The sequence below is a fragment of the Protomyctophum bolini genome (assembly GCF_963924005.1).
Source record: "Protomyctophum bolini genome assembly, chromosome: 10".
NCBI lineage: Eukaryota > Metazoa > Chordata > Actinopteri > Myctophiformes > Myctophidae > Protomyctophum > Protomyctophum bolini.
Window position 1 is genome coordinate 28,037,102 of NC_137871.1, and position 22,959 is coordinate 28,060,060.

General features: G+C 43.3%; 1 protein-coding gene across 1 annotated transcript in view; it reads left to right on the plus strand.

The window, feature by feature from the left end:
- gfra4b (GDNF family receptor alpha 4b) overlaps positions 1-22,959 on the plus strand; it is a gene marked incomplete at both ends in the record, with an annotated part of 50,094 nt that overhangs the window by 18,771 nt on the left and 8,364 nt on the right. Inside the window, 4 exons of the mRNA XM_080773447.1 lie at positions 14,840-15,115; positions 15,477-15,557; positions 16,363-16,708; positions 18,676-18,785. Coding sequence (XP_080629573.1) covers positions 14,840-15,115; positions 15,477-15,557; positions 16,363-16,708; positions 18,676-18,785 — 813 coding nt within the window. The remainder of the gene's footprint in view (positions 1-14,839; positions 15,116-15,476; positions 15,558-16,362; positions 16,709-18,675; positions 18,786-22,959) is intronic.

Sequence of the window (22,959 nt, forward strand, 5' to 3'; positions counted from 1 at the left end):
TTCCCACCACGGAGTAGCCTTGCATCTCGGAGGACAGGCAAGACGGGCAGTGTCGGTAGGCCAATCAGAGGCAGGCGGAGCATTACCATGTCTATTAACGGACGTAGAAAGAAATCACGCTTTGGTGACGTTAACATCTTGCTTGGATCCCATCGCTGGGGGAAAATATTGTCCAATGAGAAAAGAGAAGTGGGTGTTTGAAACTTTCTGCGCGAGTTCCCATCTGTGGGTTAATTGAGCTCGCTAAATTAACAGATTTAACTCACAAACAAACACCAAAAATGGCTGGACTAGGAGAACAAACTGTGGTGGTGGACTTACAGTCAGTCCTTTTCGAGGACTTCAAGAAAAGCTTGCCATTGTAACGAAGGGTCGGCATGATATGATCAGCCATGGTAAGGATATTATTACATGTGATGCGATACAGCTTATTGATTTTTTTTGCCGGGTCCGGGTTGAAGAGAAGACTAATTATACGTTAGTACCCGGGCCGGCTGGGCCGGCTGGGCGGCTGGGCTTCAAACAGCAGGTTAAGTAATTGCACATAGCACAATTGCACAGCACGATAATCGCATGCTTTCCCTGTTCACCAGTGGTCCACAGACAGACCACCAGGTCCATGCCATAATTAGAAGGTGGTCCATGGGAAAATGTAAACTGAATGGCTATTTGGAGCATTTTATTTTGTAGTTTCACTCTGAAACTCTGGGTGATAGGAGTGGTTGCACCACTCAAAAGAATTGTTGCACAGGGCAGATATGATGAATTCAGGAAGATGTGTTATTTGATGCGAAGTAATTACAGAGTGGTACATCAGTGCATACATGACCCTTTGGCCTTTGTTCTGCGCAGCATGGCCATATGTTCCCTCTGTAACCTCAAACAGGTGTGTCTAGCAGGGTTAGAGCATGAGAGCACTGAGGCAAGAAAGCAGGTAGCAGGGGTTGGCGGCACTACACCAAATCAAAAGGCCACATGTACACGCGCTTTGCGCGCGTGCATATGATTCGCGTGCACGTGATACAATCAAGAACGACACTTTTTGTCGCGCCCATGAAGTTAATGAACGCAACGTGCGTTCAGCCAGCACTATCGCCGATGCTCCCATAGAGTTATAAGGCTGCTGACCATGATGCTGGATCTGCTATTTTTGAGCCTCCTCCCATCGAGTGGTTAGCTAGCTGGGGTTCCTGTGTTGCGTTACATTGAAATCAGTGACCTATACGGTTTTGACGGAAGCAACAGCTGTACCTATTTGAAATAGTCTCTCGCACACACAGCCCTGCAAGCTGCGGACCCTGGTGCTTAACCCATTCTGACCTGAGATCAGATTCATACGAGGTTTCCACGGGACACACACTGGTCTGATTAACCCATTCTGACCTGAGATCAGATTCTAAAAATGTCAGTCGTTCTTCGAATTTTTCAAAAATAGCAGACCTACAAGCTCGTATCGCGCCACTCGGTGGCGCGATATGAGCTTGTAGATCTGCTATTTTTCAATAGCTAAAGCATAACATGATGCCAACACCAAAATGGGTGCCCGGTCTGAATGGGTTAAGCTCCAGTAAGTTCCATTGTTATTCCGGGCCTGACTAAACTGACTGGCTGTCAAAATGAGCAGTGGTTCCTAGTAGGGTTAGAGGGCATGTATGAAACTACTGAGCCAAGTAATGTCCGGTAGCAGGCAGCCTGCTCCGGGCCCCACCTCGCTCACACGCTGCCTGTATTCACATCTCCCAGCCCAAGTGGTGGAAAGTAACTTAAGTACATTTACTTAAGGACTGTACTATTTTTTTTTTTTACCTCTTTCTGTATATTGTAAACAACAGTTGAACGGGACCTGTTCAACTTCCTAGGATAATAGGTAATCTTGAAATGTGGCTTTTCAAAATAAGAGCTCGACTGTGAAAAATGCTGGCGTGAATTAGATCAAAATTTTTCAATAAATGCTAGCGGGCTAAGTGTCAGACAAGTGTCACACTGAAAATAGGCAATATACTGTATCAGCTCACAATGCATTGCAGCGCAACACTTTGTGAGCTTGTAGATTGGCTGTTTTCGGCATTAAGGCCATTTTAGCGTCAGATGCACCTTGGCCTTGGTAATTCATTTTCAATGAGAGGCGGGCGATTTCTTTGGACACGCAGAGAAGTTGAGGGGCGTTGACACAAGTGAGCGTGCAGGGTGCCATGAAATGGTCCCACGCATGGTTGTTTGTGCACACGCTCGCGGGCGACTAAAGGCCTGGACTGTGGGGAGCTTTAAAAAAAAAAATCACACCTGTGTGAACCAAGTGGTGCAATTCCCCCCCCCCCCCCCCCCTCTCTCTCTCTCTAGCTAAATTCCAATACCCAAAATCTCGGGCACTCGCTCACTCCCACTCGGTCACTCGGGGTCATTCCAGCGTGACCCGGAAATGGTTAACGTTCCGATTGTTAAAGTGCTCCATCGAGGAGGAGAGGAGAGTCGAGTGGAGGAGCCGAGTGAGCTCGAGGAGACCGCATATAGCGAGTGTACATCGGGTGCAGGCTCGGTGGGGTATTTTGTCTCCTCGCAGCGGATTTCCGCATCACGTGTACATGTTTATTTTCCTTCTCCAGTGACATAAGTCCGCCTCCTCCACGTGTGGCACAGAAAACACTGCTTGAAACCCGATACATGCACCCCCCCCCCCCATCCACCGGCCGGCTGAGTCGCTGACCCAACACACACATGCACGCACTGTGCCTACATTACATATGTGAAAGTGAAAGGACCACAACAAGCCACTGGCTTTATTGCGTTGTGTGATATAAGCATAATAAAAGTAGGATATATAAATTAGGCCGGCTATATTGTGCGCACCTCAAAAGCTATAGTTAATTTATCTCTGTGCTATGAATGACGGTGACAAAAATGTATTTATTTATATGTGGACTGAACTGAATATGTAAGTCAGAGAGACTAAACCTAATTCCTGTTATAGTGTCCGTTATTTGCAAAGACCGTTGGAGGAGGACTGTCTGTCAGGGGGGGGGGGGGGGGGGGATTTATACGTGTGCGCATCCTGGCGCTTATTCCAGGAATAAATAGCCTTGCCTTGCACATGTTACCAATACATACACATTGGCCTCGGTTACATGCACAACATGATGAATTGTCTATTCTGTAGACTGTAGCCTACTGCTCTGTTCGGAGTTCCAGTGATCCAGCTGTGTGGCACTGTATTGTTCCACCAATTTTGCTTTGGCAATGTAAACGTATGTTTTCCCATGCCAATAAAGCCCTTTGAATTGAATTGAATTGATACACGTCATTAGTGATCGCGGAATGTGCCGTCGCTTTGAAATGACAGCGTAGTACATTCCGATTCTAGAGGAAAATTCGACCACCACTCTGTCCTCGCATCGAATCCTCTCCTCCTCCTCTCCTCCTCGCTGGGGGCGGAGCCGAGGAGCGAGTGGAGGACGCGAGGAGAGTGAGCGAGTGTGAAAGTTGCGGTATTGGAATTTAGCTTCTCTCTCTCTCTCTCTCTCTCATTACAGACACAGCACTACCCCTCTCTCTGTTTCTGGCTCCCCCTACTGGTATAAATACGTAACATACTCGTGCTCAAAGACACACACACACACACAGGTACACAGGTACACGGACAAAGCTGGATGTAGAAGTGGTTCCACCACTTAAAAATCACACTACGTGCATCCAGGCGACAACGTGTCACCACTAGCTCCCCGTCTAAAAGGGCCTTAAAGGTTCAGGTCATTTTTTTTGTGTAAACTTAAATATCGTTGACCTAAGATGTTGCTGTAGTATAGTGATAGTAAACTGTGTGTGTGTGTGTGTGTGTGTGTGTGTGTGTGTGTGTGCATGTGTATGCGTGCGTGCGTCCGCGCACACGTATTTCTAACGGAGCCATCAAGCGCAGTCTAATTAAAATGCAGACAGACCATGCAATCTGTGGGGGCAATGGATCAACCTCCTCAAAGAAATAACAATGGTGCCAAAAACTTGGAACCGAAGCAGGCTTTTCTCACTGCTATGCACTTTACTTTTGTTTTTTTCTTTTTGCTGCACGGAAGCTAAGCAAGTTCATTTTGCAAAGGACATTTCCACCCATGAGGTCACAGCGACACAGCTCTGAATGTTATCAAATCTCTGTCAGCAAACTTTGCATACTTTGAACAGGGGCCTTTCATAGTTTCCACGCCACCACTTAAACCCTCTATTATTTTCAACTGTACTTGGCCGGCTCTCATTTCCATCTACACCAGCAACTAAGGAAAACGGTTTTCGAGTTACATGGATTACACAGAGACTTGGTGCATTTATAGATAAGATGTATATTTGATACAGAGGGTTGATTTATTACATTGTGTGTCCAGTAGCTCCTCTATCTATCATCCACTCCGCGACCACAGTCTCACTCACAAGAAATCGTCATTTCATTAAGCCATAACTCTCTCAAATCTGAAGCTTTAAAATGGGACCATGCACTGCACGACTTTGTGACATGTCTTCTTACTCAATGACAGGAGCTGATCGTAATATATTGTGCAGTATAGTTTATAAGCAGATGGGCATTAGTAATTGAGGGCTTCACTGCTAGAGAAGAGAGATGAATTTCTAAATAGTCTCAAGGCGCATAGCACTGATGTCATTTCACTCCAACCTGTCAAATGCTTAGTGCACAGGGGCCGCTCCAACGTCTATTCGCCACTGTTCATTTCACTCAGAGACTGTCACGAACCGACTAAGTTTCTTTAGGACCTAAGAAATACAGAGAGGGATTGAGACCCAGGAATAGTGGCACAGGAACTTTACTTATATCTTCACAAAATACAACAATACACTAACAATACACACCTCGCAGGGCAGAAAGGCAACGAAATAAATAAGTTATCCCTCCCAGGGAACACACAGGGAGAGCAACCCGGAACGCAACATAAGACGACATAGCAATGCACAAACATTTGTCAGTTCAATAAATAAGGACGGTGGCAATCAGCACACCTGCACCGTTCAGTAATTAGTCTCATACGCAGCAAGGAGGGGCAAGGGAAAACATCACCGGGGAACAAGGAGGAAAACATAAGGGAGGCTACACAGGCATGGCACACTCAGGGAACAGAGTGTGACAGAGACAAATATGTAAATAATGTACAAATACATTCCATTTATACCCTCTCTCGAAGTTTCAAAACACCCAAAACAGCTATTTTAAGCCACTCGCTCATATCATTGAACATGATCCCTGTCCTGCTATATATAACTATATTATTTATGAGCAGCAAAAGTCAGTTCCTGTTGTGTGCCTCTGTAAGGGCTTCTGATACGTATGTTGACTTTATGTGTTCTCGGTCGGCTGGAGCTGGGTGAATTGAAGGGGTCAATTACTGTAGACGTCCTCTTCATGTTGGTTACGGCAGCCCAACTGGCGAGCTGCGAGGGTACTGCAAGTTATATAAAAATGAAAATGCACGTGGCCCACCCATCTGATTGGGTTGTTTGATTGGTTCAGCAGCATGATTTGAATCTTGAGCTCAAAACCGGCCACTAACACATGGTCAGGGCTCTGCTATGACAATAGGGCAGGGGCCCCTGCCCTATTGTCATAGCCCTATTGTCATAGCCAGGGGCCAGGGGCCCTACTAGGGGCCACAGGTGCAGTGTTACAGCAGTATATATAACTGTTCAAATGGCCATAATGCAGTGGCCATAGAGTAGCAAAGTCCTGACCTCACTCCCTCTAGCCCAGGGTCACGTAAGTATTATTTCTATTATGAGATATCAGATCGCATCATATAACAACTGCGTTCCATAAATAAACAAATCAGCCCAGCTGATGAGTTATGTTTGATAACGGCTGTTTGGAGTAAAATCTCACGGTTGAGTTGTTTATTTCTGGAACACAGTTCTTATACAATCTAAGATTATTCTATGGGGTTCCCAATGTAATAAATAACCTAAAAGAAGTGACAAGTGCTCTATGGTGGCAGTGAAACCAGATTTCAGTGCTCTATTGCTCTGATCAGTAAATTAAATGGTGCATTTATATAGTGCATTTATCCAAGGCGCTTTACATAGATTGTGCAACCCATTCATACAGTGATGGCGGGAGGAAACCATGCCCAAGGTATCAACCTGCACAACAGGCGCCATTGGGGGTTCAGCGTCTTGCTAAAGGACACTTCAACACTAACTCCGGGGGAGGCCGGGATCGAACCAAGGAAACTTAGAGAAGGAAAGGAAATGGTCACGTGACTGGGCTGCACCATGACACTTTCATGGACACTTTCATGGGAGCCAAACTCACACCGGAAGTTCAATGAATACATGGCAGTGAATGGAGCCGGCTGGACCAGCTCATAACAAACATTATTTCTGAACAATAAGAGTTAATTCACTGAGAGTGAGACCTTTGTCATATAATCAGGAATATAAAATAAGACATATCATAGGTTGTTTTCTAATCACTTGCTTATTGATGGGCACATAGTGCACAGTATGTAATTTTATCTGAGGATCTAAACAACAGCAGGTATCATTTCTAGCTTGGAGGTATCACGAGATTTGGCTGCCAGATAGGAAACGGTGGTATAGTATTGAGATACTTGGTACGTTCAGAAAAGTACCTTGTGCTCTTTAGATACTATACCTCTATATAATTACAGTGTACACATCGAAAAGCAACACAGCAGACAATAATGTCTTCAGTTATTTTCCAGAAGCGATTACTTTACAAAAGGTCTCAGTCATTCAGAAATAATGTTCATAAGCTGGTCACTGAGCTCTCATTGACTCCAATGCATTCTGCCAAACTTCCGGGTGTATAGTTGGCTCCCATGAAAGCATCCATGAAAGTGTCAGTCACGTGACCATGACATTTCCTTCTCTAAGCTTCCTTGGATCGAACTAGGAATCCATCCGGCCACTCTACCCCTGAGCCACTGCCGATCGTCAGTGCAATATAAGTCTTCGTAAATTAGTAGTGATAACAGCCTAGTAGATCTGCTATATTAAACTAAGTACAAAGTTGACTCATGTACTGGGATTGGAGTACTTTGCCCAGCATTGATGGTGGCTCTCTGTCCTGCATGGAGCAGATCGGTTATAAATCCACTGCGGCTGTCAGAGACAGGTGCCCTAGCTCCAGCCTGCTTCCTGTGCTGTGCTCCCCTTCCTCGAATACATGGGAGAAATCAAGCAGCCTCCCATCATGATCATCATCATCATCATCATATTGCAAGGTTACACAGTAACCTATACTATACATCACAACTTGATTAATCACCTCGGGAATAATGAAGGAGCTGTTTGGAAGAACTAATGACTGGTACAACATCACACTGCATGAATCTGGTTTGAATCACATTGTATTAAATAAGGAGAATTCCAGATTTTCTACAGGTGAAAAATGACATACAGTAACTCAACCCAGAGCTCACCACAGCTCAGAGCATGCATGGGTCTGGGTCATGCGCTAGTTTGCCTTTTTACGTCAGCCTGTATGGGACAAAACACTGTGGAGCATATCTGGTCATTATGAAAGAGCGTTAAATAAAATAATATATCGTTCCCGTTGGACAAAAACGGACAACCACGCATGCACATTAAAGCAACCACGAATGCACAGTAAGGGTGAAGCTGTGGCAACCACGCATGCACAGTAAGGGTGTAAGTGTGGGAAAATGCAAATAAACGCAGTGTTCAGTTTGTTAATTTGGGAAAAGGGCTTTGTGGTGCCCTGCATTACAATAACATGAAGGTCGATGTCTGTGTGCAAAATGCAGATGAACTGTGCAAGTGAGGGGGAGCAGGGGGGTAGCACATACAGAGATGCATACACATGCTTTTCCTTCATTATATTGTTAGATTAAGCCCACCATTTAAATCACAGAGCAGAAAGGTTGAATTTACTGAGAGAATCTGAAGAAATAAAATATATAGAAATAAAAACTATTGTTCCGATACAAAAAACAAAGTAGGCCCATTACAGAAAAAAACGAATGTATTTGACTGTGGTATAGCTTTTAAAGATAGACAATTGTTTTGTATTTGACTACTATTGCATAATCCCCAGTTTTGGTTTACAGAAACCTATAAACAGGGCATATCCAGCATTATTATTCGTACAGGTCGATTCCTCCAGTCTTATGAACTCGGAACAGAGGAAGGTTCTCTGGGATGCTCATTAAATGGAGATTTAAATGTGTTTGAATGCACCGGAAAGATTAAACTTGAGACGGGCTTATACAGTAGGTGAAAGTAGCAGGTGGGCTCTTGGCTAAGTTCGCTTTGCTATTTTATTATGATAAGAGCTTTATAATCCTCCAACAAGCCATTGGAGGGAGAACGAAAGACACCAAGGTTTGTAGCCAGAGTAAACCTGCACAGACAACCCTGAAGTATACCTGTACATCTAGGCATATATTGTACTATTTTTCTTCCCCAATATGAATTATTTGACCGCTTCACTTTATAGTTACAGTACATGCTGCACCAAAGTACCTTACTGCAGATTTAGTTTATTATTATGAAACTATGCATGAACTACTTAAGACCTATTCGAAAACCAACCAACCAGGTTAATGCAAGGTGATGAACACATGCGTAAGATTATTGCAGTCTAAAATCCAGAATAAATGGATGATGAGAAATGAAGAAAAGCCAGAGGTATAGGCTTTTTTTTAAATACTTGGACATGAAGTAAAAAATAAACAAGCTGTAGGCGCTGTAGAGTCTACAATTTGATGTCATTTGAGGTTCGGGGGGGCGGGTACCGTCCTAAAGTCGGCTCTTCGGTGCTACTGAAATTTTCTGACGAGCCGAAATCATTTCGGCACTACAGCGCCGAAACAGCGGTAAAATAGGAGTATGAATCGGCCCTTAGACTGCAGCAATACATTATTTTATTGGAATGCCTGTATTGATAAACTCCCAAGTTATCATCTCAGATCACATCCATCCATCTGCATGTGATGTGACGTGACACACGTTATAAGTTCACGACAATTTTTGTGGTTATGTGCGGTTACTTGCCTCTTTTTTGGCATATTTTCTTTACCTGCATTTTATTAGATTTTCCCCCTTGGAATACCCAATTGACGCCAATGTTTTCGAACTTCAAACTGCATTGTAAAATAGCCTAAGTAGCCTAAAAGACGATAAAAAGTGATGAAATTGATATTAAAAAACCTATACCATTAGATATGTGTGTAATTTTCATTTTGAGGAGATCTTGAATAAACAAGAAGGTGGCCGCACACACCAATAGCTAGAGTACCAATATTTATTAGGACAGCAGGTAAGACAGGAATATCCAACGTTTCGGCGGTTAAGCCTTCATCAGGGAATGAATGGAATGAATTAATGTAATTTTCATGTTGCCAAGAACATTATAGATTCTTTCTGTCTGCCTGAACAAGGCCACTTTAACTGTAATCACAATTATAGCCTATACCCCTGGAGTCAGTTATTACAACATGTTTAAGTAGGTCATATTTTATGCTGTTACGACATGGCTGTGAGACATGTGGGATTATTTTTCATGTGGTGCAATTGTGTTGCGTTGTATACTTGACCTACGACTGTTGCTATGTTCCTACTGTTTCTATACGAGTGGTGGCATTTGGCCATGCACCTCAAATGATTTTGTGCCAGGGACATCCAGAAGCATATATTTACGTGCAGCCAAGTAAAATTCTGCTATGCAATGTCAAATGTTGATTAGAAATCACACTTGTGTGAAGTGAGCGGTGCTCTTATCATCATACATCACATTCCGTGCTCAGCCAATCAGCTGAGCACATTCCGTGCTCATACAGACACACATAGCCGCTCAAACATGTTCTACGTTGTATAACATTACTGGTTACTGACTGTCACAAGCATCGTGTAAATTACACAGTAATAGTGTGATTTCATTATTAAAAAAAAGACAACTGAATGAATGATACGCTGCTGTTGCTCCATTGTTTCTGCAACAGTGATTCTCCCCGTTTTGTCCAATATAATGAGTGGCCTGTTCGACATGTGTTTAGAAAACTCGGTTGCTGTCGGATTCAGATGGAAACCTTGCATGTACAGAACCAGACAACAACTTTCACTTTCAAGTTTTTTCTAAAATACAAGCTCTATTTCCGCTATACATATGTGTGACTCTTGGTCAGAATTTATTGAAAGGATAGCCCCTTGAGATGCAGCATCTCATTTTAGAGGGGGTCCCATACACAGGGAAAAACATTACATACAGTACAGTGCAGTTACACAAATAGACAGTGCACAATAAACAATACATGTACAGATACAGTTAGCTTGCTCATCCTCTCCCACCCACTCCCCTTGTACGATGAAGTATGGCATTCATTGACACAAAACCGCAGCATGTTGGCTCACTTAACACAAAACTGTGTGAACACTAATGGGATCTCATGAAAAATGCAATGTACGATCTTTGACTCTTGATCGGATGAAATGTAGCCAACTATATAGGTGTGAAAGCCACCCGAGTCTCGCTCATGTGTCTCTCCCCCTATTCCATGAGAGAGAGAGAGAGAGAGAGAGAGAGAGAGAGAGAGAGAGAGAGAGAGAAAATATCTCGAGCCAATTTGTCTCGGAGGACAGATGGTCAAGCTGCAAACTGGAGGCAGTGATCCCAGGCCCCTCTACTCCGTGGCTGCATGATGCGTATATGTCAGTTTGTGCTGCCTGGGCAGAAGCAGGAATAGGCCGCCATACATCATGAATGCAAATGAGCCGCTTGATTTGACATTTCCAATAAGCTTGTCTCAGTGTACCAGTGGGTTTAGCCAATTAACCATGTCAGTAATCAATGGCTTCCGAGCCACGGTTTGAAGTCCTCTAGTTCCCCTGCCACATAAATCACATGCAGATTAGCTGATCGGTTACCCTGGCGGCGCGCTGACTTAATGGCCCACTTCATGAGAGATTAAAATTAAAATTAAAATGGAACTTAATGAAGTCGTCTTGGAATATGTGACTTTATATACACTAGAGCATTCTGGCTAGTAAATACCCATCACACTTCATCTTCTTTAACCTCTCCACCCTGATGACCCTGTTTTGGGACATAATTATAGGCCAAAAAAGTTTTAGATTTTTAAATAAATAATTCATTATAATAACCTGAATTTGTACACACACACAGTATATGCAGGACAAGAAAATGGGAGCTTTACTCAAGGTCGTGACCTGAAAAAAGTGGGCCTTGACCCACAAATGGGTCCTGAGTCCTGACCCGCTGTTTGGGAAACAGCTGCTATAGCAAATCTACGTATGCAATAGTGTCACGCTGCAGTGCATTGTGGATGGGCTGTCTTTGCAATTTGACGTACGATCAAATCATTTTAGTTTTTTTTTTTTGTGTGTCTTCTTATGACCCTGACTTCATAATGGATATGTCATGTACAGTATGTCATATGTGCTGTAAGCTAGTTGGCTGTCTCTCTCTGCAGTTGTCTGTGCTAGTGCTGTAGGTGTGTTTTAACGTCGTTTGGTTCCAGCCTATACCAGTGGAGGGTATACAAAGCCATGACATAATGTGTTGTCCAATATAATAACCAAACATACGGTAAAGTGTGTGGTATCCCCACAAAACATACATGCAATAGCTGATCTTCAACCGTGGCCATGTATGTCAGTCATTACAGGCTATCATGAACAAAATCAAAATAAATAAACGTAAGTACATTGAGGCATTCGCTGGTTAATATTTGAAAAGGGGAGTGTGGAGACTGACTTCCGAAAGTAACTTGTAAAAGTGGGACTAAAAGCTGCACCTTCTTATTTGTGTGAGACATACAGTATTTATAGGGAAGACTCAAGACTGAAGTTTTACAGAGATACAGATGAGATAAGATAAGAAGATAAACATTATTGATCCCTGCAGCGAAATTCAGGAAATTTATGAAACTATAGGCCTGGGCAATTAACCCGGAAATGTATGGAAACCCACATTTAGAGCACCCTGGGCAAGACCAACACTGAAAAGACTATCAGCGGAAGTTGCAGGATTTTAGCGGAAGTATTGCCCAGGGAAATGACGTTGATGCTTTACAAATCAGTTTACATTCTCCGCGAATTAAACAAGTGTTGTGATTGGTCGGGAAAATATCGTATCCGGGGGAAATACATTTGACGGATGTTCCGGAGGATACATCCGCCGATAGCTTCTCTGCCTTACGTTGTGACCAGGCTTTTCTTTTGGCAGATAAGTAAGCCTGGGACCGAGGCTACATTTAGAGCCAATAACCCACATATAGATGCTCATGTAAATTCATTGAATATTTTTTTATATAGAATATAATCGACTAAATAGATAATTCTCAATAATTACTTAACCCTGTATCATACTTTGTTGTACTGTACAATGGTGAAAATAGCAGATCTATTCTTTTGTACATTTGCCTTACATCACATTGGGAGCCTGTCGAACTGCTATTTTCTGCGAATACTTCTTCCCACCACTGAAGGATGTAGCTTTGACAAGCAAGATGAACGACTTCCAGTAACTGAACTGTTATAGCCATGGCCTTGCATGTATGTCATACACTGTATTATTACTTCATTAAACATAAATGTGCCCTCAAAACCTACGGCATTTAATTACTCATGGCGTTTGCTTACATGCACGGAGCGCAAGTGAATTACATTGCAATTCAGGAGGCAAAGACGGAATTACGTCTTATCAGCACCCACAGGGGTAAAGCTGTATACCAGTCAAGTCGTGGCGCCACACCGTTTCTCATTGAAATTACTTCCCGCAACTTTTACAGTATATGTCCACGAGGAGCTCCCAACCCCTGCAGTTAAATCAAATCAGTCAAATCCATTCGGTTTGGTCTCGTCGCTGAAATTAAAAAGAATAACTGGAAATGCTTCCATCCGTGCGTGGAATAAATTGGATCACTGTCTGGAGAGAAATCTAAGATCTTTGATGTGCAACAGAGCGAATACAGGAAGTGGCCCGGTGGCAGTAGCATCCCGACATACTAATAATGAATTGAAGCTGCATGGTAAACATGAGCAGATTGAGCACAGTGGTGACTGTATGTATTTCCTCTCCTGAAGAAAATGGTTAGATACAGTACCAGCTCCACCACTACAATTCAGTGTACACACTGCAGAGATCAAAAGAGGCTTGAGCCTCTACTGTAGCTGTCCTGTCTGTAAAGTGCCCTCTCCAGACCATGCATGCAGCACTCAAGAGAATTTCCTTTTCCAAATTCTTCTGCATGAACTTGAATGCAGCATTTTCACGTTCAAATAATTGTCTTGTATAATTTATGCTGCCGGACAACGCATCTCTAGGAAAGGCTTGATTACACTTAGGTCACATTCTCACCTAATACTTCGGTAGACTCATGCGTACGGGCGGAGATTTTGGGATTCTTGCATATTTAATTTGCTGCGGTTTGCCTTCACACTGTCATCCGTAGCAATTGGAAATGCAGCAGGGGGGACCTTTATCAATGTGTTCCATTCATAAACCTAGCCTACAACACAGCCTACAACACAGTGAAATCTATGGGGATACAATTATACTCATAACGTGCATGTGTCGTGCCGTATGGGACTGGACCCCCCCCCCCCCCAGCTCTCTCGCTCTCTCACTATACACATGCAGCCACGCCACGCACTTTTGGGCATGGAGGCACAGCGCTGAGCACACTGATAATATAACAGACAGCAGCGCAAAATGTTTACAAGTTTATCGAGATGAAAGTCCCTGCTCCCCAGTCCCCACACAGTGAGCACTCCATGTTTACGGCACAGACAGACAGACAGAATATTCTGTAGGCTATAATACACTGCAGTGTTTTTATGTGTTTTCTTAAGCAATTGATTAATGTACTCGTCCTCATTTCGATCAGGGCTTCAGTCTCCTCATTCGACCACGTCTAGTATCCACGGTAACGGGACATCTTTGCGCTGCGTAAAATATGCCTTCTCCGTCTCCAACTGTGTTCAGCTCCTCACCCGCCACATTGTTTGCTTCATTTCCTTTATTTACTGCGGATTGCATTCACACCTGCACCGAATCGTAATCAAGTGCGATTGGAAGCGAAGCGAAACCCCCGTTTTTGCTCTGAGTAAAATGCGGTTCTTTGATACGCATTAGGATTCGAATGAGCCTTCACACCTGCCAAACGAAGTGCACTTTCTGAAAATGCGCAGCAGGATTCGTTTTAATCGCAGCAAAGCTCTCTGGTATGAATGTGACCTTAGTTGAGTATAGTAGACTACTCAGCCATAACAGACCACAATGGAAACAAGAACATCAAGGCTTTTGTTTGTTAACCATTTAACATTGCTTGCATAATTGTACTCTATACGGTTTGCAAGCTGGGCAATAGGCTCTGTGCAGAGAGAATACAGAGACCGACGTACTGATAGTCCGACATATACGTGGCCGGTTAGGGCTAGGGTTAGTAATGTCAGATTATTGGGACAGCGGACTAACGTATACGCTATGCACCCCAATAGCAGCACCCTGACTCTGTTGTGCCAAAATGGAACAGAGCCTTAATTAGAATCATCGGTATAACATGAGTGAAGGAAGTAGGGAAGGGGCCCGAAAGTACAAATTATGCTGTGTGCATATTAGTATATTAGCCACTTAAGTGGTTATAACCTGCTCTCTCCCAATTTATCCACATTATAACAGGGCAATCTATTATACAACAAGACTGCAAGTTGACTTTGTTTTGGTGCCATCCCTTTTGGACTAAGTGTTGGACTGTACTCTGATGGAATAGTTTATTAGACAGAAATGTAAAAACAACATCAATCCTGACCTCTCCTCCCTGCTCTCTGCTATGGCCCACACACACAGCTCTGTTGGAAGTGCTCCTGGCCGGTAGAGACTGCCTGGTGGCCGGAGACTCGTGTTCCAGCGACGAGGCGTGCAGCCCACGCCTGCGGACCCTGCGCCAGTGCGTGGCGGGCAACGGCAGCATGAAGCTGGGGCCCGGCGCTCGCAGCCAGTGTGCCAACGCCGTGTCGGCACTGCTCTCCAGCCCGCTGCACGGCTGCCAGTGCAAGCGGGGCATGAAGAAGGAGAAGAACTGTCTCAGCATCTACTGGAGCCTGCACCAGTCCGTCATCCATGGTCAGTTGTGGGTATAATATTATAAAACTTGTTTTTTTGCGTTGGGTTGGTGCATTTTACACCTTCAGCAAAGTCATAATTTTGTTACCAGTGGTTTTCAAACGATTGACCTCAAAACGTGGCGAGTGTGCCAGCCGTGACCCTGGCGAGGGTGGCAATTTGGTCGGACCGTCGGTTTCCACTTCAATCTAATCTTAAAGGAGCATTCAGTGATTTGGGTGATTTGGAAAAAACCCTGGTCTGCCCCGGTAACATGTGCACATGCACGCACTACAGTGGGGGGACACGCAACAGGCCAATAGGTGTTTTTAGGTGCGTGACAAACTTAATCCAGGCATATTGTTGTCTCGTATTGTTTCAGGGCTGAACCTGGTGGAGAGCTATCCGTATGAAGCAGTAGACAGAGACTATGCCTATGTCCGGCTGGCTTCCATCACCGCTGGTAAGTTCACTCACCTTCTAGTACACCATTCTATATCCTCACTATCTATCTACTATAATCTCCTTCGGCACCTTAGAAACTGCATTCAAACTGTAAAAAAAACCCACACCCCCCAAAAAGTCTATGGGAAAGTCAATGATATTTCAACTGAGAAGCCCTTTTTCTTTTGCGTGTTTGTAATCATGCCACTAAACCATGCATTAACTGACAAACTCCATTTAAACTTTTAATGGTTGAGGTTATGACTTCCATTGCTGTGTTTAACTTTTTGATCACTTTTAAAGCTATCCCACAGCAGACCTACAAGCTCGTAGCGCGCCACTCTGATGTCTCACAGTCTGTTAACACCATTAAGGTCAACCCATGTCCCTCTGCACTCTAGCAATTAGTGCAGCTGCTGATCTGTCTACTCTAGCCTGTCAGTCATTGGCTGTTTGATCAGTGTTGCAAAGTAGCTAAGTACATTTACTCAAGTAGCCTACTAGCATATTCTTTCAGAAAGACATACAGTACAGGTATTTATATATTAGCATGTGTATTGTGTACGCAGAATGATACAAGGCACGTATATATATATATATATATATATATATATATATATATATATATATATATATATATACACACAGTATATATTTTTTTTTTAAACATAAATCTTCTCTTCTGGTAGTCACTCTCTGGCACAAAATATTTTCAGATGGGGGTCCGTGGCCAAATACATACTGTATCAATCTGGGGATCATTAGAGCACTATATAAGCACGCTGATGTCTTGTCTCCTTGAACCTTTCTTGCGTGGTCCACAGACTCTGAGGTCGGCATGACGGTGAACCGCTGCCTAGACGCCGCCAAGGCGTGCAACGTGGACGACGTGTGCCAGAAACTGCGCACGGATTACGTGTCGGCCTGCATCAAACCCACCGCCAAGTCGGGCCTGTGCAACCGAGCCAAATGCAACAAGGCACTGCGCCGCTTCTTTGACCGAGTGCCCGCCGATTACACCCACGAGCTGCTGTTCTGCCCCTGCACGGACACGGCGTGTGCCGAGCGCCGGAGGCAGACAGTCGTTCCCAGTTGCTCGTACGAAGCGGCCGACCCAAAGCCCAGCTGCCTGACACAGATGCGCACCTGCAAGGACGACTATGTGTGCAGGTTTGTATGCAGAATATGTTCTATTTTACAACTCAGTAAGTATAGGGCTGTCACAATCAGCTTAAGTGCTCAAGACGTCTCCACACGTCTTTATAATTACACCCGTAGAGGGCCCAGTATGTGTTGGGACATCTTAGGGTATTTTCTTTTATGATATAAAATGTCAGTATTCGTCAGTAAAAGCATCAGTATTCCGAGGGCGAATTATTCCGACTACACGACGGCTCGCCCAATTACTAACTGTCCATAATCCTAATCGCAAAACCACGTTGTCAGACTAACCTGACAAGTCTGAATTACGGATGCTCTTAGGAATGCATAAGTGCCGTTCTCAAAACTTTGTGTTAAAGAAGAAAAGTGTTAAAACGAAGGAGCCGTGCCATCTAAATCTAAACTTGAGTCACGAGAGGCACCGCCATGCCGAGAGAGAGAGAGAGAGAGAGAGAGAGAGAGAGAGAGAGAGAGAGAGAGAGAGAGAGAGAGAGGAGGGGGGAGAGAGAGAGGGGATTTGCATCACTCAGTTCACACGGGTGTGATTTTTTTTGAAGGTTCAGTCTGAAACGGCCTCGCAGTTTGCAACCAATCAGAAAGTTCCATCCCTTCAGGCTATGGCATGAGAAGTGTAAAAGATGTTTGTTACCAAGTTTCAGATACATATTTTAGTGTGCTCATTAAGTGTACAATGAGTAAACCGTTAAGATGACACCCAGACGGAATACTGGCAGTTCTGTAATTAAAAACGGTTGTGTTTGAAGGAACGTGCAGCTATGGGAACCACGCAGGTGAACGAAATCAAGATTCATTTATATTCATGAAAGTCGATCTATCATCACGCAGCACATTTTCGTTCACCAGAAGTAATTAAGATTGTTTTTTTACCCTTGGCTTTTTACCTACTTTTCTTATAAAAATACAGATTTTCTTCTTCTTTTTTGTCCTCCTCCACCAACACTGGACTAGAACAGTGCAGAGAGCCCGTTGGAATAACACATTAACTATTTAGCACAGATAAAGAGCTGGATGGATCAGAGTTATTGCGCACTGCTATCTCTGGTCATGGTCATTATTCCTCACTGCCCCATTACATTCCCAGGGCGTTGCTAATGATCCTATAGCTGCATATGGGGGTTGAAACATAATGTGCTTTCAATCACCATCGCTTTATAGTCCGTTGCCTTCACTCTCTGCGTTGACCAGGCCGTAATTTTAACAAAAAGGCGATGAGAAAACAACTATAAATCTTCATCAAGAAGCCCATGATGAAGTCAAAGGGAATGGGCGAACAAAACAGAGCAAAATAATAATAATAAGGTTCCACTTTAATACAACGGTTTTAATTTAGTGTTAAACACTTAAACCCTTATCATATTCTCATGTACTCTAAAATTAGGAGTTGTACAGGAGTTGGACGTGTACAAGCCAGTGTTGATTTTGTCAACTAAAACTAAGACAAGAAATGTTCACTGAGGAAAACTAAATTAAAACTAAGCTATGATAACTAAAACTAGACTAAATATACTGACAATTTAGTCAACAAATAAAAACTAGACTAAAATGTTAGGGAGGAAGTAGTGGAGTAGAGACCCAGTTTTATGTTTGTTGCATTCTGAAAATAGCAGATCTACAAGCTCACAACACGTCAACAAAATTTAGAATATGGAGATAAGATGTTTCTGCCTGACAATGCAATGATGTGTACGTAAATAATGTAGATACATGCTTGTTATATCGATCTCTCTCTCTTCCCCTTGCTTTGCCTGCGCCCCCCAGCCCCCCCCCCCAGCACCCTTTTTTCTTCCCTTTCTCTGTTTATGGAAATAACAAAAAGAGCTTGCACAAGAATGATTTGCACCCTTTGCTTTTACACCTGATAGCTATTCCTTCTTCTTCTACACCAAAAAGATGAAAAAAAAAATACAATAGAAAATAAGACCGTACAGCACCTGATTGTGATTCTAATACTGTAGGTCTCGTCTGGCACAGTTCCAGTATGACTGTCACCCCTCTAAGTCATCTCCCAACGGATGCAAACAGGGCAACTATGGAGCCTGTCTGCTGGCCTACACGGGGCTCATAGGTAAGTGCTGTACACTACACATGTGGTTCTCAAAGTGGGGACAGGGGACCACAGGGGTCCTTGAGGGAGTTCCAGGGGGTCCCCAGCTAAATGATGGTTAGGAACCAAATGGACCCTATGGGTCTGTAACTCAGAGTGTACAAATGGAACCATTTGCATATCTTTTCAAATGGGGGTCCGCAGGCTAATGGGTATCATTTTGGGGGTCCTTGACATGGAAAAGTTTGGGAACCACTGCACCACACACACCAGAGACATAGATAGTACAGCACTAGGGAAGCAAGGGGTGATGATGAGAATAGACTACCCAAATCCTGGTGTCACTCCCCGAAGGGTCACTGTTATTTGTATTTCTCTTGAAAATCCCATAGACAATAGACATCTTAGAATGTATCATATAGGATCTGTGGTAAAAACAGTGTGAACTGTGAAGTGAGGGGCACTCTGATCATCATACATCATCATATATCATCTAATTCTGGCCAATCACAATTTGCGTCCTCACTTTTCTGTCCTCACTTTGTATCCTCAATACGTACTTTGCTCAGTCAATCAAAGCATCGCAATTCCATGCTCAGCCAATTAAATTATTGCTATTATTCACACAAACACACAAATCTGGGCATAGGAAGGGCTAGTGCCCCTAAAAAACAAACAAACTCACTTGTGTGAAATGAGGGGCGCCCACTGTGTATTTATATCGGCCACATGACGTCACACGTTGTCATTTAGGGCCCTAAACAAACTGGCTGGCAAACGATCCATCCATCTTCATCCGCTTATCCATAGTCGGGTCGCGGCGAAAGTGCTCTAAACAAACAAAAGTCCATAGACTTGGCCGCCACATGAAGTAATCGCAAAAAGGGTTAATGGCGCCGTCTTGTGGCAGTGATGTTATTCTTTAGAGGAATCATGCCGTTTTCAAAGGGCCCACAAATTCCAAAATACAAAATGCATGCATATAGAAGAAAGACAGTGAAAGATCATGAGTGGGGGTTGTATTAGGGGAGATGGGATTTAAATCACTTCAGTCAGATGACTCACTAATAGATTGAGACCATAAATAGCTTGGGAACATTTTAATTATAATTATGTACAAGTGTGAATATTATATTTGACCTAGGCATTCAGGCTCATTAGAAGAGAACCACTTTTCAACCTATCTTCATATACAGTAATAGGTCCTCACTAATAATCATGATAAAATGGCACCATTTTTTCTACTCAGTCTGTGTCTCATAGGAGGGCTTTGGGCAGTTCAGAAACCCGTCCACCAGTGACATCATCGTTAGGTAACAATATTAATATTAAACAATATTATTTTACTAAAATGTTTAGATTGAGTGGTGAAGTGGTCCTTTAAAAGCAGGGAGATATACTGTCTATAACAACTCTTGCGTCAGATCAGGGGATTTGTCGACAAGAGCCAAACAAGGTCAGCGACAGCATAACTGGGGCAAAGATCTTGCAGTGTGTAGAGAACGCAGCGCCTACTGGTGGTGCTGGGGTGGTGGTGGGAGCAAACAAAGCACCATTCAACATTCAGTTGCAGCACTGACAGAGGAATCAGGTGAACTTAAGAAGACCGCCAATTTGGTCAGCTACTTGACACATCACATACAACGTTGCCCACATAGTGCTGAACATGCTCTAGCGCAACTGCCTGAATTAGCTTGCAAGCTACGCGTCACGAACGGAAGATATGCTGTATGTGAGAAGGCGATTGACTGACAAATGCAGTCAATACCAGTGGTGGAAGAAGCACACACATTTATTACTTACTAGAGCGGTGCCCGTTGGGCACTGGCCTATACTTGGAACGCCTGATTCTTAACTATACGTCCGAGCATAGACATGGTAACGTCCTGCCTGCCTCTGATTGGCCTACCGACACTGCCCGTCTTACCAGACCTCAGAGGTGGATAGCTTGCCAGAGCGACAATTCTTCATCAATGTCTTCATCATTAGGCTAACATGCTGCATGTCTTCATCAGTATAGTATGTCAAACTCACAGATGTTATAGTTCATTTCCAAATGATCCAATTATTTTGTGCAATTAAATGGTCAGCTATATAGGGGTTCTCATTCTTAATATGGAAATTAAGAATTTACATATAAAGTCAAAGTTAAAGTCAAAGTCATACGATTTGTCACACACGTTACCGCAGTGAAATTTGTTCTCCGCACTTGACCCATCTCTTGGAGCAGTGAGCCGCAGCCAAGGAGCGGTATAGGCTGCAGCCGTGCCGCATGCATAAACTTTCCTTAATGATTATATCTGGTTTCAGTATTTATTTTATTTTTTGGGGGGGGGAGGTTTTCTTCAACATAACACGGTGGGAGAGGGGAAAAAGAGGGAACGCCAGGCAACAAACAAAACAGATAACGGGAAAAAAAACACACACACACACACACACACACACACACACACAAAACCAAAAGTTTTAGCACTTGGGCCCATAGTACAAGAAGGTAGGAGGGGGAGTCATTCAGGGATGACCGGGAAAGTGATTCCCTCTGCATAGGCAAGGAAATGGTCCCATACTGTGTGGAATTTTGCGATAGAGCTCCTCATTATATATCTAATCCTTTCAAGCTGCAAATTATTTAAAAAAAAATATATCTCTCAGCCATTGTGTATGGGAGGGCGGGATGGGCGATTTCCATCTCATAAGTATTAGGCGTCTTGCCAGTAATGTTACAAAGGCTATAAGGTCTGGGATCTAGACAGTGGCAAACTAAAATGCACTAAATGGTGGCGAGTTGGTAAACTGGCGAGTTCTCCGGATACCCTATGGTGGATGGTGGATAGTCTGGTGAATGGTGACACTGACACGGGATTACTCCGTGGTCGGAGTAACGACGTACATACACACGTACACAGAGGCTTGGTGCATTTATAGCGATCGAATTAGAAGTAGCAATACCACAATATGAAAAATACTCGATTAAAACAAGTAAAAGGCCTATTTTTTCTTTCTTTTTTCACGTATAGTACCAAAGTGGGAGCGTGTAAAAGACGGCTAATGGTCTGTTTTGTATTAAAGATGGAGTGCCACGATTTTTTTCCACCCTAAAACATGATCATCTGGTATTATTATAATATAAGGAGGAAGAACTTTTTCCAAAAAGTGTACAATTTTGTTAAAATCATGCTTTTATGTGGACACGCCCACCAGTTCATTAAGTATGCCTGGTGGGTGGTGATGGGTGGTGATCCACCTGAACTGAAGCTGCATCCACAGCTGTAGTTGTATGATAAAGGAGGAGGGGTTAGGGGAGGGGCTGATAGTGTGTCACTATATTACTGTTTATTGCATTGACACATTTGACTGTCAAGGGTTTAGCCTCCAGGAAGAAACCCTAAATACAAAGTTAATACACCATTGCACATAAAAATGACTCCAGGGTGTCTAATGAAGTACTGTCACATCATAGACACATGAAAAACTGGAAAAATACAAAGATTGTGGCACTCCCTCTTTAATAATCTAAATCGGCAAATGAACATGCAACTAATGACGTCAATATTTTCCTCTGAGATGTATCCAAATTGTACTGAAGTACAGTATTTGAGTAAATGCACTTTATGTACGTTACTTTCCTCACTGTATGTGAAAAGGCGATTGAGAATTGCAATCAATACAGAGGGGATGGTTTTGGAAAGGCAGCAATAGGAATCAATGAATAAAGATAAAATGCTGAGAAGAAACAGAAGGAGAAAGGGAATGTACTCGTATTGAACCACTGCCCCAGGCCTAAAATAAATGACATAAGCAACATTGCTACAGGCATCAGAGGAACAGAACCTGTGTGAAGTGTCTGATGAAAGTCAGCTTTTTGTTTTTTTAGACCAGGTAGGTCTAAAATAATACATTTGGAGAGCCGCAAATGGTGCCCCTCAGCGCAAACAAACACTTGGCATTTTCATTCCTGCCCTGTATTTATGAAGGCACTTCAAATCCTCTCTCGGCTTCACAAAGGAGGGGAGAAAAAAAGAAAACCTGGCAGAGAAAATTAAGCCAGATGTCAAGCACCTCTGTGACCTAGAAAAAGAAAACGTGCAACAGCACAACAACTAAATACCTTCTATCAAGCAAGTGTCTCTGTTCAAACAGGAACTCATGGAACTATTATCTCCATCAGGTTATGATATGTTTTCCGCCCCTGTCC